The sequence below is a fragment of the Chlamydomonas reinhardtii genome, chromosome 5, assembly GCF_000002595.2.
Source record: "Chlamydomonas reinhardtii strain CC-503 cw92 mt+ chromosome 5, whole genome shotgun sequence".
In the NCBI taxonomy this organism is placed as follows: domain Eukaryota; kingdom Viridiplantae; phylum Chlorophyta; class Chlorophyceae; order Chlamydomonadales; family Chlamydomonadaceae; genus Chlamydomonas; species Chlamydomonas reinhardtii.
Genome location: NC_057008.1, coordinates 1,435,710 through 1,451,355, shown reverse-complemented (window position 1 = coordinate 1,451,355; position 15,646 = coordinate 1,435,710). Strand labels below are relative to the sequence as shown.

At 68.5% G+C, this 15,646-nt stretch overlaps 2 protein-coding genes across 2 annotated transcripts; one reads left to right on the top strand and one right to left on the bottom strand.

Annotated features, from left to right (window-relative positions):
* Window positions 1-16: 16 nt before the first annotated feature.
* Window positions 17-2,408, bottom strand: CHLRE_05g244052v5 (uncharacterized protein). The gene is made up of 3 exons (XM_043062473.1): window positions 1,871-2,408; window positions 1,022-1,638; window positions 17-937 (listed from the first exon to the last, which is right to left on the bottom strand). Exons 2-3 carry the CDS (start codon window positions 1,472-1,474, stop codon window positions 737-739), a joined length of 654 nt encoding a protein of 217 aa, XP_042924676.1. The 5' UTR covers window positions 1,475-1,638; window positions 1,871-2,408; the 3' UTR covers window positions 17-736.
* Window positions 2,409-2,558: 150 nt separating this feature from the next.
* Window positions 2,559-15,644, top strand: CHLRE_05g244050v5 (uncharacterized protein). The gene is made up of 8 exons (XM_043062472.1): window positions 2,559-2,934; window positions 3,078-3,236; window positions 3,591-3,710; window positions 3,877-4,222; window positions 4,379-6,398; window positions 6,590-6,925; window positions 7,109-14,434; window positions 14,569-15,644. The coding sequence occupies exons 1-8, from the start codon at window positions 2,890-2,892 to the stop codon at window positions 14,825-14,827; spliced, it is 10,611 nt and encodes a 3,536-aa protein (XP_042924675.1). The 5' UTR covers window positions 2,559-2,889; the 3' UTR covers window positions 14,828-15,644.
* Window positions 15,645-15,646: the final 2 nt, after the last annotated feature.

Genomic DNA, 15,646 nt, shown 5'->3' with positions numbered 1-15,646 from the left:
TGGTCACCTTAAAACCGGCAAAGGGACTAACCGAGCCGCTAGGGCTTCTCGCCTCAAAACACCATAGTACGGGACGTCCCGACCTGACCCGACCTAGCCCGTGCTTTGACACGCAGCAGCGACCGCTGCGCCCGAGGTAGGGTCCGGTTTGGAGCAAGGTTTGGAGCCCTGCCTGTTCACGGCCTGTCCATCCACATCGAATACGACCTGCTGAGAATTGGAGCGTCCGACGTCGCAACAAGTCATCGCCTGCCGTACCGTACAGCCCAGTCGAAAGCAACATGCATGGCCCGTTCATGATATGGCTCATGACTTGTTTTGAGACAACGCTCTCTCCTTTCCCATCCAGCTATCCTCCTGCATCATCCAGCCCAGCAGCAGACGGCAGTGTAGCAAGAGCACTCAAGTCACACTGACTTGATCGCCGGCTGCTGGTACAGTGGTACCGTATGCAAGAGCCTCAGAAGTCACGCGTCAAGCTTGCACCCCAAATCGCGCCGAGTGCTGCAACAAGGCTCCCACTGCTAAACGAACGCGGCTCTGGCTTTGTTTCATCAGGCTCGGTCCCTTACGCCCTTGCACTTCAGACAGCTTAAGGCCTTCCCCCAAAGCACATACAGTCCACATGTAACCTGCATGCCTTCCCACTGCTCAGCCCGCGGCTGGCGCCGGCGCCGTTACGACGGGGGCGGCGGCGGCAGGCCCTCCAGCAGCCGGTCGAAGTCCGCCGCACTACTCACGGCCCCCAGAGCCCCCAGCGAGATGCTGCCGCCACTGCCGCTGGCCCCGCCCGCACCGCCTCCCACATCAGCAGGCCCGCAGCCAGGGCCACCCCCAGCAGCAACGCCCGTCGTGCTTGCCACCAGGCGCAGCCGCAGCGGCCGAACTGCCCGACGTCCCGCCGGGTCCAGCAGAAGAGCTGCTCCGGCTTTGCTTGCTGCAATCGACAGGACAGGCGTCGCGCGGCCCGCGCCGCCAGATGCCGTTGCAGTGCCGGCAGCCGCGGGCAGCAAGACCGCACCTTTGCCTTGGTGCCATTGCCCTCCTGTGCGCCGCTGGCGCCACGTGGCGGCTTGGCGCCGGGCAGGGCGGAGCGAGGTCCCCGCACTGGAGACGGCAGCGGCAGCGGCCGGGATGCCATCGGCACTCGACGTGCGCTGCTGAGCTCAGCGCTGCGGCGTCTGCGACCGCCTCTACCGCCGCTGTTGCTGCTAATGTTGTTGCTGCTGCCGGGACTGCTGCGGGGCCGACTGTTGCTGTGCCGCTGCGGAGCGACTCCGCGCGCGCCGTGTCCAAAGCCCATCAGCAGCTTATTGCTGGCAGTAAAAGGACCACCAGCAGCACTACCGTTGATTGTTGCTGCTCCCACGGCTCCTGCCGCTGCGCCGGCGCCCCTGCCCCTGCCTCTGCGCCTGCTGCCGCCCTCGCTGCTGCTCCTGCGCCGCCGTGCCCTACTCCCTGCCCTCGTCGCCATCCTGCTACCCCTGCTCCTCATTGCCGCCAGCAGCCGCGCACCCCCCTGGCACCCCGCCGGTACGGCCCCAGCGCCGCCACCACATCTGTCAGGGCGGACATCGCGGCCGGCAGCTGCTCGGGCCGCTTCAGCAGCAGCCGGCCGGCCACTGCCAGCTAGTAGGCCTGTTATTGGTTTCGTGCGTGGGGGGGGGGGAGTTGGTTCCAAGGTTGGAGGGCGAGTGAGGGGCACCCAAAGTAGCGGCGGGGCAGGTTATCTTTATCGGGGAAAGCATAAAAGCTGCTGGTGCTGTAGTCATGACCCGCTGCTGCCACGCAACAGGCGTGGAAACCGCTTGAAAACAGCTGCGCCAAAAGTCAGCGGCAGCCCGGACCCCAAGACCCGCCGCCAACTGACCTCATCAGTCGGTGGATGCGAACTTCCACACGGCCAGCCACGCCCCATCGTCCTCAGCTTTGGCAGCCACGACGCGGTCCACGACGGTGTTCGCAGTAGGGCGACACGCTGCCTCCTCGTTGCCCGCCTCATGAGCCGTCTCATAGCCCCTGTAGAGCAGCGACAGGTTGTTGTCCAGCCCGTGCGGAGCGAAGAACTCCCTGTGCGCGAAGTTGAGCCGGTGTCCGTAGGTCTTCCAGGTCTCGTCCTGGAGCTTGTCCACCTGAAGCTTGGATTGCAGCTTCTCGTGCGCCAGGTCGACCACGTGCCGCAACACGATGAGCTGATAGCTTGACGATGTCGGCTTCTCGAAATTCTTGTGACAAGGAGTTGAAGCGGTTCTGCCTGATGCTAAGCACCTGATGATGGCTAAGACGATTCTGCACACTAAGGTTTCACTGCGTTGACGTGACGTGGCATGGCTGGGAACCCGGGTTCGTGCCGATTGGCACGGTGCCGGCTGCCGGTGGACTCGCATATCTGGATTGTCCGTCGGGTGGTGTTATATAATTGAGTACACATGTGCACATGTATGGCCTGTCGCAGATCGTTGGTGGGCTTATCGGAATGGAGCAACATCCCGCTTCACCAGCGCTGCGAACAGCCGAACATGCACATTGGCCTCCAGTCATCTTTTACATATCATACTCATCAAGTACATATCCATTTGAGCGAATTCATACGTCAAGTTCATACACCGCAACACTGCTGTGCTGACTGCTGTGCAACTCTGCCTGCACTACTCTGCAGTTGGTGTTCTGAAGCGACATTGCCAAAACAAGGGATGTACAAGTGCATATACAATAGCCCTTGAGATAAACACGACACGCTAGACGCTAGCTTCTTCCGTCTATTCTAGGCTCGTTTGTGAGCTGGGAGCAGCATGTTGTTGCCCAACTTACACCAGCAGTATAATGCACAGTAAATCTGTTTAAGGGCAACTTGAAACAGCAGAAGACGGCAGGGGCCTTGCAAGCGCCATGCCTTTGCGAGGAAGAGACGCGACGCTGCGCAGGGCCGGACCAGTGAGCTTCCAGGCAACTTATATTATGTTAATCTCTTTCGTTGCCGAGGAGTACCTAATTGCATTGTACCTGAGGAAGAAAGGCTTTTCATGCCCGAATGCGACTCTCTGTCTGCCGTTGGTGTGCCGTCACTCTTGCTGCAGGCTCGGGAGCAAGTGGGCCATGCTGTTGACCTGTTCCGAAGCAGCAGTGACGAGGAAGACTTGGGGTCGGCCGGTGGCGCTAGCTCCCGCGTGCAATTCCCTGGGGAGTTGCGCGGACACTACTTCGTTCGGGATGCCACCTGCGATGAGGGCTACGAGGTGCGTCATTGGCCGTGCGCCTGGTGCACAAACACTACTCCGCTTTAGACGTTTGGCGTTGGCGTTTGACACGTGCCAGTGCTGTGGGCGGGGCTGCGGCTGCACCAGTGTGACGTGACCTGAGGATTCCCAGCGCGGCAGTGCGCCGTCCCGCGAGCTTGAGCTGTGAACTTCCAGCCCAGCAAGCCCGCGCAGCACGACGAGTGCCAGTCACTTTTTTGCCGGGGTAGCGTCAGCCGCTTTCACACACACCGACACGCGCAAGGCTCCTACCTACATGTCCTCGCCGTCCTCGCCGCCTCCCCAAATCTTACCCGCCGTCTCCCTCCCTCCCGCTCACCTCCTGCACATCAGTTGGACCTGCACATCACCGACCGCGAGTCAGTGCCCATCCGGGTGCTGCCCAGCCCCGCCGGCAGCCGCGCCAACACAGCCGTCCAGTCCGCACTGGCCACACCCCGCAACCTGGGCACGGTAAGGGAAGGGGCTCGGTGTGGAGGCAGGGCGCGTGCTGCGCGTACTTGCTTACTGCATCCGGCGTCGGTCTGAGCCCACCTCCTCTCCGTTTACGAATGAACCCCTTGCCTGGACTCATCTGACCTCCTCGCAAACCCGCATATCCTTTCCTTCCATCCCTTAGGAGCTGTCGGCAGCCTCTTTGCAGGCCAACGACACCGCCGGCACGAGCCGCGGCCGGGCGCAGCAGGACCCGGCCCCCCGCCCAGGCACCTCCATCGCGTCCGTGGGCTCTGCCGCCTCCGGCTCCACTACTGGCTCCTCTCTGACGCATCAGAAGCTACTGCTGCTGCAGCTGCAGCACCAGCAGCAGGCGCTGAACGGGCTCATGGCGGCGACCGACGCCGCGGTCACGGCGCTGGCGGCGGCGGCGGGTGTGGCTGGCGAGGGTGCACCGGCGGGCGTAGAGTGCGAGGACGAGGACATCGCGGGCGCGCCGTCAGCGGCGGGGGCTTCGGCTCGCCTGGCAGGTGGGTGCACTGGTCCTACGTTTTGGCCAAGTCAGGGCAGGGTGCAGAAAGGGGCCACAGGCCTAGCCTGGCGTCGCATTAACCTCGTGTCGGTTGCAGCCAAAGCCCCACCGCCTTTTCCACACCCAGCCGCGCCCCTTTGTACTTGCCGCGCAGGCGCACACGGGCCCTCCAGCCCCTGCGCCCTGCTGGGCTGCGCCCCGCAGCTGACCGCGGCGGCGGCAGCGGCGGCGCTGTCTGCAGCGGAGCAGGCGGCGCTGCTGGCTGACCTGCCTCCCGACCTGCAGGCCCTGCACACCTCGTCGGCCCATGGGCATGTGCTGGGCTTCCTGCTGACTCCTCCCCACGCGCACCCGCACGGGCACCCGCTCTCCCCCGCCATCAGCCACAGCATGTACGCGGACTCGGCCTACCAGGGCCCCGGTCTCCCCGGCTTCCCTGGCGGCCCCGGCTTCCCCGGAGGCCCCGGCTTCGCTGGTGCGTACCCGGGGGCTGTGGGCACGGCCGCGGGCGGCTACCTGCTGCCCTCGCCTGCGCAGCGTGACGTGTCGGCGTCGGGCGTCAGTCTGGCGGAGGCGATGTCTGCCGCGGGGCCAGGCAGCCACGAGCACCACCACCTGCACGAGCACCACCATCACCACCACCACCACTACCACGCCACCACCGCCGGCGCCGCGGCCATCCTGCGCGGCGGCCGCCGCACCGCCTCCGCCTCGCCGCACGGCGGCCGCGGCGCTGCTGCCGGCGCCGCCGCGGCGGCGCACCCCAGCGCCAGCATGAGCACCTCGGCCACCGCAGCAGCCGGCGGCTCCGGCTCCGGCCCCTTGTCTGGCGGTGTCCGCAAGAAGCAGAAGTCGCGCTCGGCCAGCCCCATGCGCAGCGGCGGCGTCGCCGTGGGCCGCGCCAGCCAGCCCGCCGTCATCCTGCGCCGCCCGCGCAGCCCCGGCCGCAGTTCTGCGGGTGGCGCCGGCGCCGGCGCAGGCGCAAGCTCCGCCGGCAGCCCGCGCCGGCCCGCCTCCAAGCTGTTGAAGCAGACGCCCAAGCAGTGGTCGCAGCACCGGCACCGGCTGCTGCCCGTGCCAGACCGGGCGCCGCTTGAAGCAACGCCGCAGTCGCAGCTGCAGGAGGCGGGCGCGCTTGGGGATGGTCAGTCAGTTTCGGAGCGGCTGAGTGCGGACTGGCGCGAGCTGGACGACGACGCCCGAGTCAACTGGCGCCTCATCGCCACGCCGCGCAGCCGCCAGGGCAGCCAGAGCAGCGGCGTGGCGACAACCGGCAGCCGGCGGCAGACGCGTGAGGACGCGGTGGTCGTGGAGGAGGAGGAGGACGAGGTGGAGGAGGAGGAAGAGGAGGGGGAGGAGGTCGCGGTGGGAGTGGGTGTTGGCGGCGGCGACGTGGACCGGGCGTACCAGCAGCAGCCGTCTCTGCGGTGGATGGCGCTGGAGGGCGAGGCGAAGGAGGGGCGGTCGGAGCTGGGCGGGCAGCGCTCGCTGGACCTGAGCCTGGTGCGCCGCGGCACGGGCGGCGCTGCTGCCCCTGCGGCTGGTGCTGCTGCCGCCCCTGTGGCCGCGGCCGCGCCCACCCGGCTGCACATGCGGCTGGGCAGCAGTACGGAGCTGTACGACATAATGACGATGGTGCGCCCCGACGGCTCCACCGCCACCGTCATGCAGGTCTGCCACAGCGGCGGCCGCGGCGCCACGCCGCCCGCCTCGCCGCCGCGCCTGTCGCGCAGCATCATCGAGGCCGCGGGCGGTGTCGATGCCGCCGGCACTACGCCCGTGCACACCATCCACGTCAACGAGCTGTTCTTCCAGTCGCCGGAGGGTGCGGCGGCGGCAGCGGCCGCGCTCGGCAGCGGCGCCGTGGCCTCTGGACGGGCGGAGGGCTTGGCTGCGGCGCTGCCGGCGGGCGGCAGCGCCAGTGTGGGCTCGGTGGTTTCGGGCTCCGGCGAGGGCTCGTTCATGTACGAGGTCCGCGCCACACCCACCGGCACCACCATCACGTTGCTGCACGACCTCAGCGGCGGCGACGCCCTGGCGGCGGCGGCTGCCGCGGCGGCGGCGACGGTGGCGGCTGCCGGCGATGGGCAGCAGCAGGCGATTGGCTGCGCAGTGGATGCACAGGGAGCGGCAGATGCGGCGGAGGGCATGATGCTGGGCAATCCACTGTACAGGTGCGTGCGGTGCTTGCTTGGGTAGGTTGCTGTATGTGTGAGTGCGCAAAAGCATGTTAGTTTGTTTCACGGGGATGTGTGCAATCTGCGTTGCAAGCGAGTGCCTAGTATGCTTGCCTGCACAGCTCCTGGCAGGATGTCGCCCTGAACCGCTTCTAATGGTGGACCTGGCCCGACAACCGGAATAACAGGTGGACTGGCAGCTATGGAGGTGATGCCACTGCCGAGGCCAGCCGCCCCGACAGCCCCGGCATCTACCCGGGGACCACCTACTCGCCAGCGGGGCTGCTGGGAGTGGGCGCCTTCGGCAGCGCCGGTGCCGCGGCATCGGGGTCGGGGGGCCTGCGCCGCAGCATTAGCGCCGCGCCGCGGCAGCAGGGGCGGCAGGCACGTGCGGCGCGCCTGGGGTCGGGAGCGTTTGGATCGCTGGGTGGAGCCGGCGGCGTAGGAGGTGACGGCTCGACGGACCCCGGCGTGCGGAGCACAGGCGGCACTGTGATGAGCGCGATGATGAACCCCATGTTCAGGTGAGGCACGTGGATGAGGCACCGCTCCTGAACAGGTTAGATATGACTTTCTTGGTGATGTGAAGGGGCGCCGCCATGTGCGGGGCAAGCATTCCCGATGCCGGCCCCTCAAAGCCACTGACGCTTTGCACCCCTGCTGCCATCCCCATTCCACCTCGCCCCGCTCTTCCCACTCCCCTGCAGCTACGGCGGCTCCGACCCGCTGGCCGCGTCCTCCCCCGGCCTGGTCAGCTACACCAGCACCGCCACCATTGGCGATTACACCTATGACACGCTGTGCACCGCCGACGGCATCATGGTGGTGCGCCGCGGCCCACAGCATGGCCCCGCGGCTGCGCAGCCGCCGCTGCCGGCCGCGCCGACCGCTCGCGACGCGGCGGCTGAGGCTGAGCCTGAGCCTGAGGCCGAGGCTGCGGCTGCGGCTGCTGCTGCAATGACGGCGGCGCTGCAAGACGCGCTGGCCTCCGGCGCTGCCGCGGCTTCCGTGGCGGGTGCTGCTGTGTGTGGTGGCGGGGCCGCTGAGCAGGGTCAGGGTGCGGCGGTGGCAGCTACAGCTACAGCCGCAGCTACAGCCGCAGGTGCGGTGGTGGCAGCTACAGCTACAGCTGCTGGTGCGGCTGAACTCCAGGCGGTACTCGACTTCGCGGCCCGTCAGGCTGCAGAGGAGGCACGGGAGGAGGCAGAGGAGGCAGCTGAGGCAGCTGAGGCCGGCGCCCGCACCCTCAAGAGCATGGACTCGGTGGCGCGTGCAACCCTCGATATGGCCGCCGAGCAGCTGGAAGAGGCGGAGCGCGCCAGCAAGCTGTCGGCGGAGCGGGCGCGTCGGCTGTCGGGCACTGGCGCCGGCATGGGCAGCGCATCTGCTGCCGGTGAGGGCTCAGTTGCAGCACAGGCTGAGGCCGCTGCGGCGGAGGCGGCAGAGGCAGCGGCCGCGGAAGCAGCGGCGGCGGAGGCAGTGGCGGCAGCGGCAGCAGCAGCGGAGGCCGAGGCAGCGGCTGTAGCAAAGGCTGAGGCCGAGGCAGTGGCTGTAGCAAAGGCTGAAGCAGCGGCTGTAGCAAAGGCTGAGGCCGAGGCAGCGGCTGTCGCTAAAGCAAAGGCGGAGGCAGCGGCTGTCGCCAAGGCTAAGGCGGAGGCGGAGGCTGCAATCAAGGCTAAGGCGGAAGCCAAAGCCAAGGCGAAGGCCGACCGGGATGCAGCTGCAAAGATCAAAGCTGAGGCGGCTGCCAGAGCGAAGGCCGAGGCTGAGGCGGCCGCTGCAGAAGCCAAGGAGGCGGCTGCCGCTAAGGCAAAGGTTGAAGCTGAAGCTGCCGCCAAAGCCAAAGCTGAGGCAGCGGCGGCGGCGTTGGCCAAAGCAAAGGCCGAGGCCGAGGCAGCCGCAAAAGGCAAGGCGGCTGCAGAGGCGGCCGCAAAGGCAAAGGTGGCGGCAGACGCAGCGGCCGCGAAGGCCAAGGCAGAAGCCGCAGCAAAGGCGCAGGCGGATGCAGCGGCCACAAAGGCCAAGGCAGAAGCAGAAGCCAAGGCAAAGGCGGAGGCGTTGACGAAGAGCCAAGATGAGGCCAAAGCAGCGGCGGCTGAAGTGCCGGAGAAGATAGCTGCAGCTTCATCTAGTAAGCCGGCAGCGGTTGTGACGGCCTCGTCCCGTACGGCAACGCTGCCCTCGCCTCCAGCAGCTGGATTGCTCAGTAAGGCAACCCCCGTGGTTGCAGGCGGCAAGCGCGGGCGCAAGCAGCAGGCCATTGCGAAGGCAATGGCTGCGCCTAGCGCAGCTGCTGGCAGCAAGCACAAGGGCGCCGCCACCAAGTCTGAGCGCTCGTCCCCGTCAAACTCTCGCCGCTGGCCGATGCTGCTGACGGCCCTGGCTGTGATCCTGGTTGCCACCACCGTGGGCGTCGTTTACCTCGGCACAGCCACGACAGTGGTGCCGCAACCGGGAAGCCTGGCCAGCCGTCTACCGTCGCCTCTGCAGAAACCTGTCGCAGCAATGCAGTCGGCTTGGGCCAGGTTTGCTGGCCTGTCCGATTCGAACGACCAGCCGCAGCATGCTGCAAGCGTGGAAGACAAGCTTGATCGGCTACTGGCGGAAGACGTCCGTAGCGAGCTTGTTCGCGTGGATGATGCCGCAGCTGCCGCCGCGGAGGCTGCAGCCGCGGAGGCTGCGGCTGTGCAGGCCGCTGCAGAGGAGTCAGAGCGTCTGGCAGAGCTGGATCGGCAGGTGAAGGCGGCAGCTGAGGCTGCGGCTGCGCAGGCCGCTGCAGAGAAGTCAGAGCGTCTAGCAGAGCTGGATCGGCAGGCGAAGGCGGCAGCTGAGGGTGCGGCCGCGAAGGCCGCTGCAGAGGAGTCAGAGCGTCTGGCAGAGCTGGATCGGCAGGCGAAGGCGGCAGCTGAGGCTGCGGCTGCGCAGGCCGCTGCAGAGGAGTCAGAGCGTCTGGCAGAGCTGAAAGTGCAGGCGAAGGCGGCAGCTGAGGCTGCGGCTGCGCGGGCAGCTGCAGAAGAGTCAGAGCGTCTGGCAGAGCTGGAGGTGCAGGCGAAGGCGGCAGCTGAGGCTGCGGCTGCGAAGGCCGCTGCAGAAGAGTCAGAGCGTCTGGCAGAGCTGGAGCGGCAGGCGAAGGCGACTGCTGAGGCCGCGGCAGCGACGGCCACTGCAGAAGAGTCAGAGCGTCTGGCAGAGCTGGATCGGCAGGCGAAGGCGGCAGCTGAGGGTGCGGCAGCGAAGGCCGCCGCGGAGCAGGTTGCCCTGAAGGAGGCGCAGGCCGCCAAGGCTGCTCAGGCCAAGGCGGAGGCTACCGCCGCCGCTCGTGCCGAGGCCAAGCGCGTGGCTGAGGAGAAGCGTGCTGCGGAGCAGGCTGCCCTGAAGGAGGCGCAGGCCGCCAAGGCTGCTCAGGCCAAAGCGGAGGCGGAGGCTACCGCTGCCGCCCGTGCTGAGGCCAAGCGCGAGGCTGAGGCGAAGCGCGCCGCGGAGCAGGCTGCCCTGAAGGAGGCGCAGGCCGCCAAGGCTGCTCAGGCCAAGGCGGAGGCGGAGGCTACCGCTGCCGCTCGTGCCGAGGCCAAGCGCGTGGCAGAGGAGAAGCGCGCCGCGGAGCAGGCTGCCTTGAAGGAGGCGCAGGCCGCCAAGGCTGCTCAGGCCAAGGCGGAGGCGGAGGCTACCGCCGCCGCCCGTGCCAAGGCGAAGCGCGTGGCTGAGGCGAAGCGCGCCGCGGAGCAGGCTGCCCTGAAGGAGGCGCAGGCCGCCAAGGCTGCTCAGGCCAAGGCGGAGGCGGAGGCTACCGCCGTTGCCCGTGCTGAGGCCAAGCGCGTGGCAGAGGAGAAGCGCGCCGCGGAGCAGGCTGCCCTGAAGGAGGCGCAGGCCGCCAAGGCTGCTCAGGCCAAGGCGGAGGCGGAGGCTACCGCCGCCGCCCGTGCCGAGGCCAAGCGTGTGGCTGAGGCGAAGCGCGCCGCGGAGCAGGCTGCCCTGAAGGAGGCGCAGGCCGCCAAGGCTGCTCAGGCCAAGGCGGAGGCGGAGGCTACCGCTGCCGCCCGTGCTGAGGCCAAGCGCGTGGCTGAGGCGAAGCGCGCCGCGGAGCAGGCTGCCCTGAAGGAGGCGCAGGCCGCCAAGGCTGCTCAGGCCAAGGCGGAGGCGGAGGCTACCGCTGCCGCCCGTGCTGAGGCCAAGCGCGTGGCTGAGGCGAAGCGCGCCGCGGAGCAGGCTGCCCTGAAGGAGGCGCAGGCCGCCAAGGCTGCTCAGGCCAAGGCGGAGGCGGAGGCTACCGCCGTTGCCCGTGCTGAGGCCAAGCGCGTGGCTGAGGCGAAGCGCGCCGCGGAGCAGGCTGCCCTGACGGAGGCGCAGGCCGCCAAGGCTGCTCAGGCCAAGGCGGAGGCGGAGGCTACCGCTGCCGCCCGTGCTGAGGCCAAGCGTGAGGCTGAGGTGAAGCGCGCCGCGGAGCAGGCTGCCCTGAAGGAGGCGCAGGCCGCCAAGGCTGCTCAGGCCAAGGCGGAGGCGGAGGCTACCGCCGCCGCCCGTGCTGAGGCCAAGCGCGTGGCTGAGGAGAAGCGCGCCGTGGAGCAGGCTGCCCTGAAGGAGGCGCAGGCCGCCAAGGCTGCTCAGGCCAAGGCGGAGGCGGAGGCTACCGCCGCCGCCCGTGCTGAGGCCAAGCGCGTGGCTGAGGCGAAGCGCGCCGTGGAGCAGGCTGCCCTGAAGGAGGCGCAGGCCGCCAAGGCTGCTCAGGCCAAGGCGGAGGCGGAGGCTGCAGCCGTTGCCCGTGCCGAGGCCAAGCGCGTGGCAGAGGCGAAGCGCGCCGCGGAGCAGGCTGCCCTGAAGGAGGCGCAGGCCGCCAAGGCTGCTCAGGCCAAGGCGGAGGCGGAGGCTACCGCTGCCGCCCGTGCTGAGGCCAAGCGCGTGGCTGAGGCGAAGCGCGCCGCGGAGCAGGCTGCCCTGAAGGAGGCGCAGGCCGCCAAGGCTGCTCAGGCCAAGGCGGAGGCGGAGGCTACCGCTGCCGCCCGTGCTGAGGCCAAGCGCGTGGCTGAGGCGAAGCGCGCCGCGGAGCAGGCTGCCCTGAAGGAGGCGCAGGCCGCCAAGGCTGCTCAGGCCAAGGCGGAGGCGGAGGCTACCGCTGCCGCCCGTGCTGAGGCCAAGCGCGTGGCTGAGGCGAAGCGCGCCGCGGAGCAGGCTGCCCTGACGGAGGCGCAGGCCGCCAAGGCTGCTCAGGCCAAGGCGGAGGCGGAGGCTACCGCTGCCGCCCGTGCTGAGGCCAAGCGCGAGGCTGAGGTGAAGCGCGCCGCGGAGCAGGCTGCCCTGAAGGAGGCGCAGGCCGCCAAGGCTGCTCAGGCCAAGACGGAGGCGGAGGCTACCGCTGCCGCCCGTGCTGAGGCCAAGCGCGTGGCTGAGGCGAAGCGCGCCGCGGAGCAGGCTGCCCTGAAGGAGGCGCAGGCCGCCCAGGCTGCTCAGGCCAAGGCGGAGGCGGAGGCTACCGCCGCCGCCCGTGCTGAGGCCAAGCGCGTGGCTGAGGCGAAGCGCGCCGCGGAGCAGGCTGCCCTGAAGGAGGCGCAGGCCGCCAAGGCTGCTCAGGCCAAGGCGGAGGCGGAGGCTACCGCCGCCGCCCGTGCTGAGGCCAAGCGCGTGGCTGAGGAGAAGCGCGCCGTGGAGCAGGCTGCCCTGAAGGAGGCGCAGGCCGCCCAGGCTGCTCAGGCCAAGGCGGAGGCGGAGGCTACCGCCGCCGCCCGTGCTGAGGCCAAGCGCGTGGCTGAGGCGAAGCGCGCCGTGGAGCAGGCTGCCCTGAAGGAGGCGCAGGCCGCCAAGGCTGCTCAGGCCAAGGCGGAGGCGGAGGCTACCGCTGCCGCCCGTGCTGAGGCCAAGCGCGTGGCTGAGGCGAAGCGCGCCGCGGAGCAGGCTGCCCTGAAGGAGGCGCAGGCCGCCCAGGCTGCTCAGGCCAAGGCTGAGGCGGAGGCTGCAGCTGTTGCCCGTGCTGAGGCCAAGCGCGTGGCTGAGGCGAAGCGCGCCGCGGAGCAGGCTGCCCTGAAGGAGGCGCAGGCCGCCAAGGCTGCTCAGGCCAAGGCGGAGGCGGAGGCTACCGCTGCCGCCCGTGCTGAGGCCAAGCGCGTGGCTGAGGCGAAGCGCGCCGCGGAGCAGGCTGCCCTGAAGGAGGCGCAGGCCGCCAAGGCTGCTCAGGCCAAGGCGGAGGCGGAGGCTACCGCTGCCGCCCGTGCTGAGGCCAAGCGCGAGGCTGAGGCGAAGCGCGCCGCGGAGCAGGCTGCCCTGAAGGAGGCGCAGGCCGCCAAGGCTGCTCAGGCCAAGACGGAGGCGGAGGCTACCGCCGCCGCCCGTGCTGAGGCCAAGCGCGTGGCTGAGGCGAAGCGCGCCGCGGAGCAGGCTGCCCTGAAGGAGGCGCAGGCCGCCCAGGCTGCTCAGGCCAAGGCGGAGGCGGAGGCTACCGCCGTTGCCCGTGCTGAGGCCAAGCGCGTGGCTGAGGAGAAGCGCGCCGTGGAGCAGGCTGCCCTGAAGGAGGCGCAGGCCGCCAAGGCTGCTCAGGCCAAGGCGGAGGCGGAGGCTACCGCCGCCGCCCGTGCTGAGGCCAAGCGCGTGGCTGAGGCGAAGCGCGCCGTGGAGCAGGCTGCTCTGAAGGAGGCGCAGGCCGCCAAGGCTGCTCAGGCCAAGGCTGAGGCGGAGGCTGCAGCCGTTGCCCGTGCCGAGGCCAAGCGCGTGGCAGAGGAGAAGCGCGCCGCGGAGCAGGCTGCCCTGAAGGAGGCGCAGGCCGCCAAGGCTGCTCAGGCCAAGGCGGAGGCGGAGGCTACCGCCACCGCCCGTGCTGAGGCCAAGCGCGTGGCTGAGGCGAAGCGCGCCGCGGAGCAGGCTGCCCTGAAGGAGGCGCAGGCCGCCAAGGCTGCTCAGGCCAAGGCTGAGGCGGAGGCTACCGCTGCCGCCCGTGCTGAGGCCAAGCGCGTGGCAGAGGAGAAGCGCGCCGCGGAGCAGGCTGCCCTGAAGGAGGCGCAGGCCGCCAAGGCTGCTCAGGCCAAGGCGGAGGCGGAGGCTGCCGCCACCGCCCGTGCCGAGGCCAAGCGCGTGGCTGAGGCGAAGCGCGCCGCGGAGCAGGCTGCCCTGAAGGAGGCGCAGGCCGCCAAGGCTGCTCAGGCCAAGGCGGAGGCGGAGGCTACCGCCACCGCCCGTGCTGAGGCCAAGCGCGTGGCTGAGGCGAAGCGCGCCGTGGAGCAGGCTGCCCTGAAGGAGGCGCAGGCCGCCAAGGCTGCTCAGGCCAAGGCGGAGGCGGAGGCTGCAGCCGTTGCCCGTGCTGAGGCCAAGCGCGTGGCAGAGGAGAAGCGCGCTGCACAACGGAAGGCAGCGATTGCTGCTCGGAACGCGGCCGCTCAGAAACTGAGCCGGACAGTAAAGTTTGCAGGAGCCGTTGTTTGCACGGCTTTAGCGATTGCTGTCGTCGGCCTTCTGTATAGCGGTCACATGCCCATCCGGCCCAAGGAGTGGAAGGATGTCTGGGATGCAGCGTCGGGCTGGGCCGCTGGATCCTGGCTCGTGCGTGCTCGAGGTGGTGCGCCTGCGGCCGCTGCTGCCATTGGTCAGGCTGCCACCGGCGGCAGCGGAACCACGCCAGCTGGCTTGGCCACGCCCTTTGCGCACGGCTATGGCGCCATGTGGACGACGGGCGGCAACGGCGCCGCGGGCATGTTCAGCTGGCTTCTGGGCCAGGAGCCCGAGGGCGTGGACGCCTTTGGCTACGCCGCCGCGCATAACGCCGTGGCTGGAGCACCGCTGCTACACCCCGGCGCCGGCGACCCGGCGCTCGGCAACGACCCCTACGGCCCAGCCCTGGGCGGCGCCGCGGGCGCGGGCGTGCTGCTGAGCGGGCAGTACGACCTGGACAATCTGGATGTGGGTGGCGGCGATGACGGCGGCTACGCGGCGGCGCAGCAGCAGCACGAGGACGACGACTACGCCGAGTACGACAACGCCGAGTACGACAACCGACACGGCGGGCGGTCGCACGTGTACGGCGGGCAGGACTACTACTGGCTGCGGCCCAACCGGTGAGGGAGGGGGGGGCTGGTGGGGCGGCCGGGCGACGAATCTGATACAATGATGTGGGGTACGGGTTAGCCTGCCTGCTTGCCGAACGTTAAGCTAATGATGTGTTCCTTGTTTGTTGTCCACCCCCTTGCAGGATGGTTCCGCGGGCCATGCATCCTGGCGCCGGCGCCACGCCGGGGCCCGGGCCCTCTGGCGGCGCGCACGCCGCAGCCCCTGGCATGAACTTCCACTGGCTCCGCAACCGCACGGTGTGGGGTTACGAGACGGAGGCGCAGGCGCTGTCGCCCGAGGTCCGTCGCCTGGTGGCCTCCAATCGGGCCACACAACACAACCACGGCACCGGCAGCGGCCCCGGGGGCAGTGCTGCGCAGACACCCACTCGCCGCCAGTGAGGTGTTTGTGTGAGGTGATGGTGGAGGCGCTGGATGATGGATGTACGAAATGCTTGATGCGTGGCCATGTAAATAACCGCATGCATGGGTGGAGGCGGGGGCGCAAGAATATGCCTAGTACCGGGTGATGAGAGAGTGGGTAGCCTGGATGTATACCATGAGCTGCGATGGCGCGCAAATGGGGGTCGTCATGCTATGCCATTGAATTAACAGGCGTTGAAGAAATGCCAGCGTGCTTGTGGGTGGGCTGTGTGCGTGTGATCACGTTCGTGTTTTGCAATGTCTACCTTCTAGGCGGGTTTACGTCTCCGCGTTGTGGTATTGCGTGTAGTGCGTGGGCATGGCTGCTCGGTGAATGGGGGCACTTTCCGTGTCACTCAATTTCCGTGAGCAAGTGACCAAGTCTGCTGTCGCTGTAGGCAAGCCAGCTCTCGGCAGCGACACGATGCGATGTTGGCAGCAGTTAGCAGCGTGCGCTTGAATCTGTATATGCCATGCGTATGCCCTCGGACCTGACCCGGATGTGATTGACAGCGTGAGCATTACGGTACAAACTTTTCCTGTCTTCCGGAGTGCTGGCAGTTGCTGACAATGAAGGCTGACTGCGGCGCTTGGTGGACGACTTACGGCTACCGTGCCCTGTGTTGTGCATGTCGGGCTAAATGTTGAATCTTACATACGGTGATATAAGCTCATGCCGCAGCGTGATGTGACCGATGACCAATTTGCAGAGCGAGGACTTGACCCGCTCATCCACATGTGCAGTACTGAATGTGCAGATACCTGTAACGACCCTAACGCGAATGCGTGCAGACGTGT

What these genes read in the sequence shown, in the direction of transcription:
- CHLRE_05g244052v5 (XM_043062473.1), bottom strand. Translation starts at nt 1,474, where the DNA reads ATGGCGACGAGGGCAGGGAGTAGGGCACGGCGGCGCAGGAGCAGCAGC. An exon ending in GCAATGGCACCAAGGCAAAG is followed by an intron (nt 938 to 1,021) that starts GTGCGGTCTTGC and finishes TGTCGATTGCAG; the next exon opens with CAAGCAAAGCCGGAGCAGCT.
- CHLRE_05g244050v5 (XM_043062472.1), top strand. Translation starts at nt 2,890, where the DNA reads ATGCCTTTGCGAGGAAGAGACGCGACGCTGCGCAGGGCCGGACCA. An exon ending in CGCTGCGCAGGGCCGGACCA is followed by an intron (nt 2,935 to 3,077) that starts GTGAGCTTCCAG and finishes CTCTTGCTGCAG; the next exon opens with GCTCGGGAGCAAGTGGGCCA. An exon ending in TACTGGCTGCGGCCCAACCG is followed by an intron (nt 14,435 to 14,568) that starts GTGAGGGAGGGG and finishes ACCCCCTTGCAG; the next exon opens with GATGGTTCCGCGGGCCATGC.